This window comes from Diaphorina citri, unplaced genomic scaffold (genome assembly GCF_000475195.1).
Source record: "Diaphorina citri unplaced genomic scaffold, Diaci psyllid genome assembly version 1.1 scaffold780, whole genome shotgun sequence".
NCBI classification, from domain to species: domain Eukaryota; kingdom Metazoa; phylum Arthropoda; class Insecta; order Hemiptera; family Psyllidae; genus Diaphorina; species Diaphorina citri.
This window is the reverse complement of record NW_007378213.1, coordinates 116,434-125,458: the sequence shown is the minus strand read 5'-3', so window position 1 is coordinate 125,458 and position 9,025 is coordinate 116,434. Positions and strand designations below refer to the sequence as shown.

General features: G+C 40.2%; 3 protein-coding genes across 5 annotated transcripts in view; 1 reads left to right on the top strand and 2 right to left on the bottom strand.

Annotated features, from left to right (window-relative positions):
• Positions 1-1,386: 1,386 nt before the first annotated feature.
• Positions 1,387-2,771, bottom strand: LOC103512010. The gene is made up of 3 exons (XM_026825605.1): positions 2,304-2,771; positions 1,878-2,051; positions 1,387-1,722 (listed from the first exon to the last, which is right to left on the bottom strand). Exons 1-3 carry the CDS (start codon positions 2,670-2,672, stop codon positions 1,387-1,389), a joined length of 879 nt encoding a protein of 292 aa, XP_026681406.1. The 5' UTR covers positions 2,673-2,771.
• Positions 2,772-4,887: 2,116 nt separating this feature from the next.
• Positions 4,888-8,187, top strand: LOC103512004 (immunoglobulin domain-containing protein oig-4-like). Of its 3 annotated transcripts, XM_026825608.1 has the most exons (5): positions 4,888-5,123; positions 5,208-5,279; positions 5,759-5,908; positions 7,772-7,864; positions 8,065-8,187. In XM_026825608.1, the coding sequence occupies exons 1-5, from the start codon at positions 5,010-5,012 to the stop codon at positions 8,113-8,115; spliced, it is 480 nt and encodes a 159-aa protein (XP_026681409.1). In that variant the 5' UTR covers positions 4,888-5,009; the 3' UTR covers positions 8,116-8,187. The 3 variants fall into 3 exon arrangements, with proteins under 3 accessions (XP_026681409.1, XP_026681410.1, XP_017300706.1); XM_017445217.2 differs by lacking the exon at positions 8,065-8,187 and having other exon boundaries at positions 4,945-5,123; positions 7,772-8,012; XM_026825609.1 differs by lacking the exons at positions 5,208-5,279; positions 8,065-8,187 and having other exon boundaries at positions 4,923-5,195; positions 7,772-8,012.
• A 322-nt stretch (positions 8,188-8,509) lies between these two features.
• The window catches only part of LOC103512009, a 36,389-nt gene continuing 35,873 nt past the window's right edge, over positions 8,510-9,025 (bottom strand). The window contains exon 8 of the mRNA XM_026825607.1: positions 8,510-8,997. Within this exon, the coding sequence (XP_026681408.1) occupies positions 8,904-8,997 (94 nt within the window). The 3' untranslated portion in view covers positions 8,510-8,903. The remainder of the gene's footprint in view (positions 8,998-9,025) is intronic.

The window sequence follows — 9,025 nt, the reverse complement described above, 5'->3', positions numbered from 1 at the left end:
AAAGGAAGACGGAAGACAGGATAGGAGAAAGCCAGCCGTTCCGAGAACGAACCTTATCCTTATCCGTTCAGGACAAAATCCGCTCCGGGCGGGAATCCCGCGACCTTAACTAGGCTGGAACCAATTCATTTTAAATTTCTCTTTCAATATGACACTAAACATTCGCCTATGCCAGCCTAGTTAGCTTAGTTTGTAGTGCGTCTGCCTTGTAAGCGCTAGGCCGCGGTTCGATTCCCGCCCGGGCGGATTTTATCCTGATGGGATAATGTTTGTTCTCGGAACGGCTGGCTTTCTCCTATCCTGTCTTCCTTCTCTCTTTGCCAGCCTAGTTAGCTTAGTTGGTAGTGCGTCTGCCTTGTAAGCGCTAGGCCGCGGGTTCGATTCCCGCCCGGGGCGGGTTATCCTGATGGGATAATGTTCGTTCTCGGAACGGCTGGCTTTCTCCTATCCTGTCTTCCTTCTCTCTTCGATTTCGGCATAGCAGTTACAGTTCCCTAGCAGTTACAGTTCCCTTCGTCAAACCTCTTAAAAAAAAAAACATTCGCCTATCCCGTATCCAAGTGAGGGGAAAAAACTCTAACGAATATGTACCTACTGCAAAAACTCATACAGGTTTGAAAGGTGTAAATGTCACACAATTAATAAAGATAACTCCAATTGATAAATCAGACTGAAATTAATACTTATTGCAGTTTTTATGTACCAAACTATCTCACTTTTGTATGAGTTGAAGAAAAAACATACAATTGGTTGTTTGTATAAAAAACTTCTTGAAATATAATATCAACAATTTAATAACTCGAAATATACTTTTACGTTGTTTTGTGAGAGGGAAAGTAAGAGCTTCAAAGCTCACTCTTTTTTCATCAAGAATTAAATTAGCTGGTTACAGTGCTTGTATTTTTTACTTGTAAAGTTGTAAACCTTCAGGCAGGCACTTCTTTGAGCGAAATTAACGTCAAATTTTACCACAACCACCCCCCTCCTTTAGTTTGTCTTTACTTCTTTTTAGTCAATCAAAGATGACAAAAAGGGGTGATGGTCTCTAGCCAAGTTTACTTGGTTTGTCCTGAACCAAAGTCAACCATTGTGAGGCCTAGTGCTCATTCTTTCAAGCATATTGAGTCCCTCAGAGTATCAAGGGGAACTCAGTAGGTCCCTGTTCACACAATCCTTAGAGCGGAATAAAGTTGGGCGCCTTCGATCCCTTCTTTGCCTTCTTCTTCTGAACCACCGGATCCTGGACTGATTTCTGCACCACGCCCCCCGTCTGTCTCAGTGGCGTATCCTTGTCAACCATTGTGAGGCCTAGTGCTCATTCTTTCAAGCATATTGAGTCCCTCAGAGTATCAAGGGGAACTCAGTAGGTCCCTGTTCACGCAATCCTTAGAGCGGAATAAAGTTGGGCGCCTTCGATCCCTTCTTTGCCTTCTTCTTCTTCTTCTGAACCACCGGATCCTGCACTGATTTCTGCACCACGCCCCCCGTCTGTCTCAGTGGCGTATCCTTCTTGCCCTGTTTCTTTTTGTCCCCGGCCTGTTTCTTTTTATCCCCGCCCTGTTTTTTCGGTGTTGCACTGGCCTTCTGCTTCTTACCACCCTGGGACTCCGGCTCAGCGCTCTGTTTCCTCTTGTTGTTGGGTTTATTCTTTCCCTGCTGTTGTTGGTTTTGTTGCTTCCTGTTGTTGGTCTGATTTTTGACGTTCTTGACTTTCTTCTTGTTCTGGAAAGAGAAGAGTAGAGTAATTTAATGGCTAATTTCGAGTATTAGATAATATTAGAGAAAATATAAGAAACAGGGTGAACCTAATTTTGCTTGGTATTGTCAAAGAGATTTATCCGCAGAGAAGTTCAGAATATGGCACTTATTTTTCCAGCACTCACTGAACTATGAGGACTATGGGGAAGCACAAATCTGAGAGTGGTTTTGGGGTGCTTGGGAATTGCCACAGTTTCAAACTGAACGAATATTGGGGTTCCCTCTGATTTGAACAAGGCTTTTTTGTTCTTTGATTTACAGTGGTTGAACAGGGCTTCAACAGCTGGTCCAACCTGTGAAATTGTGATTATTGTTTAGGGTTACAAGAAATTAGTAAAATAAAATACTGGTAAAAGCCTAGTGACTTCCACAATTGCAATTCTAGATTTTTTGTGCCCAAATTGACTAGTGCTTAGTAAATTTACAGCTAACCCAAAGGGGATCATTCAATACGACCCATTCATAGGCTGATTAGGTGTCAAGAACATTTTCTCAAATAGGTATGACTTTGCCTATTTGAGCACTATCTACCCTGCAACTCTTACCTTCTCACTATCAATGTAGTCAACTTTCTGAATCACAATTGGCTTTGATTCCTTTGAAGACTCAACTGGTGAAGTTTTCTTTTCACCTTTTTTGTTTTTACCATCTTTCCTCTTCTTAAAACCTGCATCCCTTTTGTTATTTTTCGGAGATTTTGGTTCGGACTTCACATTTTTATCAACAATCTTTACATTCGTCTTAAGGATACTTTTGTCTGGTTCAGTTCCCTCATCACCCAAGTGTTTCCTGAGGACATTTTTGAGAGATGTGCTTAGCGGTAACTTGGACTTCTTCTTGCTCTTTATCTTATCCTTGGACTTTTTGGACAGTCCGAGCACTGCAGGTGATTTCTTCACTTTGGCACCTTTCATATTGATCAAACTACACAAAAAAGAAGATTTCTGAATGGAAATTAATTATTTTACCTAATAGACTTTTTTCTGTGGATTTGTCAAAAACCTGTTTGCTGATTTTTTTTCAAAAATATTTGAAGAATTTTTGAGGTTATGTTTACATTTTTGAGCACACGTGATCAAGGAGGTTGATGAATGGAGGATTTTGTTTTGAAAGTGAAGCCAGATATCCGCCACTGCTTTATCAGAAATGTGAACCCCTGAAATCTGTTTGTGTATGCAATATGCCTTGAATAATGTAGACCTGGCTACGCAACTACCTTGAATGCGCCAGGTTGCGGGTTCGATTCCTGCCCTAGCGAACTTTATCCTAAACAGAACGGCTCGCTCTCGGAACGGCTGGCTTTCTCCTTTACCGTGCCGGACGATAAGATATCTCCATTCTTACAGTTCCCTCTATCAAACCTCAAAAAAGTACCTAGGTAAGTAGGTACTCATTTTGTAATGGATGTGGTTATTTATTTCCACAGTGATGACTTCAAGCAATGAAGATAATCAACATCGGGCATGGCGTGAATCTGGATGGGTGACATCATTTCCTCTGCAGTTATTGGTGTCCTAGACCGTCACCGTCTTCTGACCTCTCTCTTCTGGGGTATCAGGATAACATGAACTCTTTAGTGGAATGTACGTTAATAACTACAGGTATAATATTATTATTATTACACAATTGGATCAAACTTTATTTACAGATGATGGTAGGTAACAAAAAGTATATACATATAAATACCTACAAAATAAAGTTTGATCAAGGGTGGGGTTAATGCCTATGGCATTCTAGTCTTCCCCTCAAGAGTTTATTTTTATCCTATAGAGTAGCCTCCGTGGCCGAGTGGGTATCACACTTAGGCTTGCACGCAGGAGGTCCGGGTTCGATTCCCGGCGGGGCCGAGGTTTTTTTCGGCTCTGTGCTAGGAGTTCGAGGTGCACTCAGCCTCGTGAGGACAATTGAGTAACTATTTTAATCGAGTAGCGACCAGTAGCGGCATTACAAGTCAAAGAAACGATTCGAGCGATGATAAATATACTTTTGATAAATAAGCTTTTTTTTTAATAATAATAATAATACCACTGAAGATGCCGTAACTGGCGAAACCCGGTATGGTAGTGAATAAAATAATATTGTAAAACAAAAAAAGCAATCTGTTTTCATTTTCCCCTATTGATAAATATACAATATTTAATTTCACTTTTAGGTTTTAGAATTCACATAGTTTTTAATATTTTTTTTTTCTTTATGAAAACCTACATGTAATGTTTAAATCAAATACACGAGGCATTTGCCATCAATATCAATATATGATGATTGAGTAAATGAAAGACTTGTTATACTGTGATACCCACAACGTTGTGAAAAAGCAAAAGTTTACCACAAAGATTCATGATTTGACTTTGATTTTTTTTTTTTTTCATTTATTTTTATCCTATAGATAGGCAGGTACCTATCATGTTACATCAAGGTGGCTTAATAAGAGCGTTTTTGTTTTGATTGAATCTCCTCAGAAATAGGAAGTGAATTAATTGTCAATTTTACTGGAGAACAGCCCGGAGGCCTCCTACCTCCTATCACTGTAATCGCCATACCTATTCACTAGCAGTGTAATCGCCATACCTATCACTACGAAGTTTTTCGACGATTCGAAATTTCCTTTGGGAAAGAGAGAAAAAGGATTTCCTAGAGTTTACTTGTGCTTCTTTCTGTGGAGCCCAAAAAAAAAATCAGGGTTTGGGTACGTACCTACATATTTTGTAAATTTTGGAATAAAGTGCATAAGTGCAAAAAGTGGACGAAAAAAGGTGAAAAGAAAGTAGGTGAATGGCTACATAATACGGTACAAACTTCCCTAAAATATACCTTTACAAGGCCGTATTTCAGGGGGGGGGCGAGAGGGCCCAGGGCCTCCCCTCAAGCCTTCTCTTTTATTTTCCCTTTACTGTACACCTGACTCCGAAAATATGGCCCCCCCCCCCCCCCCCCGTACATCACTCTTTGGACTCTCACCCCCACCCTTGATAAAATCCTGGACACGGCCCTGACCTTTAGATATTTTTTTATCCTATAATATGCACGTACTCTAGAATACTCTGTGAAATTCAGTGATTAGAATTTGGTCCGATTTAGTTTTCGTGAGCTCCGTGGCTCTTTATCCAGATGATTTCCACATTTATCTGTCGAAATTTGAGAGCGCTGCTGAGAGATATTTTACGCCACACACCAAGTTTGCTGCTAGTTGTCGAGGGGTAATACTATAAATAAAATTTCAGTTCAACTCAGATCAGTTCCAATCAGTAAGCATGAAGTCATCTCTCCTCTCGCTCACCACTATCTCCCTGGTGCTGATTCTGCTGATTGAAGACAGTGGCGCAGCACGGGCAGGAGGCAGGGGAGGTAAAGGGAAGGGCAGCAAGTTCGGGAGCAGAATGCTGACTAATATTCGACACCGGAACCCGGCCTCGGCTAGTTACTATGACAACAAAGACGTGGGCAGCAAGTTCGGGAGCAGAATGCTGACTAATATTCGACACCGGAACCCGGCCTCGGCTAGTTACTATGACAACAAAGACGTGAGTTTTTTAGTCCTCCTTCCTTTATTATTACTAATAATAAAAGGTATAGTGGACGGACTATTGTATTCGCTTCGGTGTCTGTCTGTCAGTCTGTCTGTCCCCATAGAAGGACTTATCCAAACCTGGTCGACCTATATATCAAATTAAAGGTCTTTCTACCAGGAACACGAAAGTGGTGGTGCAAATTTTGTCCTTTGTCGCGACGACCTATGTATGAACTCAAAGCGAGAAAGTTTTAGTTAACAGTTCAGTCGATAATTTAATATTGGGAATTAATTTAATATCATTACATGAAAGTAAAATCAAAAAATCAAATCAAGAATAATAATAAACTGAATATTAAACAAATTGGGTAGGTACATAGATACCTACTGATTTTCTCTAATCACTACGGGCTAAAAAATTCCCGGAGGGACGGACCCTGCTTGTTTTTTTCGCACTACTATTTTCTACGCTCATTTTATTTTCTGTTCCAGGGTGCCCGAATCATCAAGTCCTCACACTTTGAGTTGGACTACTTACTGGGGAGGAAGATCACATTTGTTTGTTTGGCTCAGGGGTACCCTCGGCCTCAGATAACTTGGTTCAAGGACAGCATTGAATTGTATTCACACATGTTCTTCCAGGTAAGTGCCCGAATCATCAAGTCCTCACACTTTGAGTTGGACTACTTACTGGGGAGGAAGATCACATTTGTTTGTTTGGCTCAGGGGTACCCGCGACCTCAGATAACTTGGTTCAAGGACAGCATTGAATTGTATTCACACATGTTCTTCCAGGTAAGAATAATAATATTATTTATACTGCTCGCATAGGACTGAAAAGTCCCTTTACTCCAGCAGTAGGCTACTACTATTATTGAGGTCAAATTCTATAATAGTGCTTATTTATATTGCTCGCATAGGACTGAAAAGTCCCTTTACTCCAGCAGTAGGCTACTACTATTATTGAGGTCAAATTCTATAATAGTGCTTATTTATACTGTTCGCATAGGACTGAAAAGTACCTTTACTCCAGCAGTAGGCTATTACTATTATTGAGGTCAAATTCTATAATAGTGCTTATTTATACTGTTCGCATAGGACTGAAAAGTCCCTTTACTCCAGCAGTAGGCTATTACTATTATTGAGGTCAAATTCTATAATAGTGCTTATTTATACTGTTCGCATAGGACTGAAAAGTCCCTTTACTCCAGCAGTAGGCTACTACTATTATTGAGGTCAAATTCTATAATAGTGCTTATTTATACTGCTCGCATAGGACTGAAAAGTCCCTTTACTCCAGCAGTAGGCTACTACTATTATTGAGGTCAAATTCTATAATAGTGCTTATTTATCCTGCTCGCATAGGACTGAAAAGTCCCTTCACTCCAGCAGTAGGCTACTACTATTATTGAGGTCAAATTCTCAAAGTATATGAGGATAAAATTCTATACCTCGGCTGGGATTGAACCCACACACTCCGGATTACGAAGCTATCTTTTTTTCCAAGAGGTTTGATAGAGGGAACTGTAACTGCCAGGGTCTTATCGTCCCGAAAGGGAAGAGAGAAAGAGGACAGGAAGGGAGAAAGAAAGCCGTTCCGAGAACGAACATTATCCCATCAGGATAAAATCCGCCCCGGGCGGGAATCGAACCCGTGGCCTAGCGCTTACAAGGCAGACGCACTACCAACTAAGCTAACTAGGCTGGCTATCTTTTTTTTCCAAGAGGTTTGACAGAGGGAACTGTAACTGCTAGGGTCTTATCGTCCCGAAAGGGGAGAGAGGGAGAACAGGATAGGAGAAAGAAAGCCGTTCCGAGAACGAACCTCACCTATTTAGGATATAGTTTCGCGGGCGAGAATCTAATCCGCGATTTAGCGCTTACAAGGCAGACGCGCTACCCTCCAAACTAAGTAGGCTGGATTTTTACGTAAGAAAGTAGGCGATTACTTTTTGGCTGTCTGGGTTTGAACCCACGTCCTCCGAATCACCAGGCGAGCTTATACTCCTCGAATAACACGTCTTTATAATTTTATTTGATCCAAATTTGACAACCCAATGTCTTTTTATTCAAGTTAAGCAAGGGTCCCTTTATAAACTTGGAATTCAATTTTAAAATTATTGTACCAAATAACCAAATACATAAGACTGTTTAGACTGCGGGAGTAAAGGGCAAGGCAGACGCGCTACCCTCCAAACTAAGTAGGCTGGATTTTTACGTAAGAAAGTAGGCGATTACTTTTTGGCTGTCTGGGTTTGAATACTCCTCGAATAACACGTCTTTATAATTTTATTTGACCTAAATTTGACAACCCAATGTCTTTTTGTTCAAGTTAAGCAAGGGTCCCTTTATAAACTTGTAATTCAATTTTAAAATTATTGTATCAAATACATAAGACCTTGTTTGGACTGCGGGAGTAAAGGGACTTTTCAGTCTCATTCTGGCAGTATAAGCAGGGTATATTCTATTTGCTGCTGTTTCAATCGGACTTCAATTTGTTTTCAGGTTCACGAATGGCACATGGGTAACGACACCATTAAATCCAAGATGGAGATCGATCCAACCACTCAGAAAGATGCTGGGTATTACGAATGTCAGGCAGACAATCAGTATGCTATCGATAGACGTGGCTTCAGAACTGACTTCTAGAACACCCTCTGTACCATACACACTTCCCACTTCGCAAATAATCTGTTACAAACAGGAAAATTCCCACTTTGCAAATACCCTGTACCATACAAACAGCAAAATTCCCACTCCACAAATACCAGAAAGATGCTGGGTATTACGAATGTCAGGCAGACAATCAGTATGCTATCGATAGACGTGGCTTCAGAACTGACTTCTAGAACACCCTGTGTACCATACACACTTCCCACTTCGCAAATAATCTGCTACAAACAGCAAAATTCCCACTTTGCCATACAAACAGCAAAATTCCCACTTTGCAAATACCCTGTACCATACAAACAGCAAAATTCCCACTTTGGAAATACCCTGTACCATACAAACAGCAAAATTCCCCACTTTGCAATAGACGTGGCTTCAGAACTGACTTCTAGAACACCCTCTGTACCATACACACTTCCCACTTCGCAAATAATCTGTTACAAACAGCAAATTTCCCACTTTGCAAATACCCTGATGTACCATACAAACAGCAAAATTCCCAATCCACAAATACACTCGATGCCTAGTTAGCTTGGAAGAGGCTGCCTTGTGAGCGTTATGTCGTGGGTTCGATTCCCGCCCCGAGTGAACTTTACCCCAATGGTTCCTTCTCGAACCTCGACTGGCATTGTCCTATCCTATCTTCCTTCCCTCTTTGATTTTGATGACGATATTGTTACAGTTACCTATATAAAACCTCTTTGAAAAAAAAAATCTAGATTTTTTTTTAAATTTATTATGGTGCGTAGGAATTATTTTCTAGTCTAGCAAACGAAAATTGGATCCCGAATTATATTTTAAGAAAAATCAACCTTAAATTTAAATATATTGTCTTAATGAAAACCTTAGAATAAATTAATTGAAAACGTTGAAATAACATAACAATGAATAAATTAAAATAGAATAACAATAAATAAATTGAAAATAAAATGCCAAATAGATTGAAAATAAAACCTCATATTAGAAATTAGAAATATCCATTGTCGTCTTCTTCCGTGGTAGCATCAGCATCTGCATGTTGAATATCATCCACTGGGCTGATACACTTCTTTACAGAACCCCTGAAACATAACATGAGTTATTTTTAGC

Coding starts and splice junctions, on each gene's coding strand:
- LOC103512004 (XM_026825608.1), top strand. CDS start 5,010: ATGAAGTCATCTCTCCTCTCGCTCACCACTATCTCCCTGGTGCTGATT. Junction 5,124..5,207: donor GTAAAGGGAAGGGCAGCAAG/TTCGGGAGCAGA, acceptor GTGGGCAGCAAG/TTCGGGAGCAGAATGCTGAC. Junction 5,280..5,758: donor GTTACTATGACAACAAAGAC/GTGAGTTTTTTA, acceptor TTTCTGTTCCAG/GGTGCCCGAATCATCAAGTC.
- LOC103512010 (XM_026825605.1), bottom strand. CDS start 2,672: ATGAAAGGTGCCAAAGTGAAGAAATCACCTGCAGTGCTCGGACTGTCC. Junction 2,052..2,303: donor ACTACATTGATAGTGAGAAG/GTAAGAGTTGCA, acceptor ACAATTTCACAG/GTTGGACCAGCTGTTGAAGC. Junction 1,723..1,877: donor GTCCTCATAGTTCAGTGAGT/GCTGGAAAAATA, acceptor TTCTCTTTCCAG/AACAAGAAGAAAGTCAAGAA.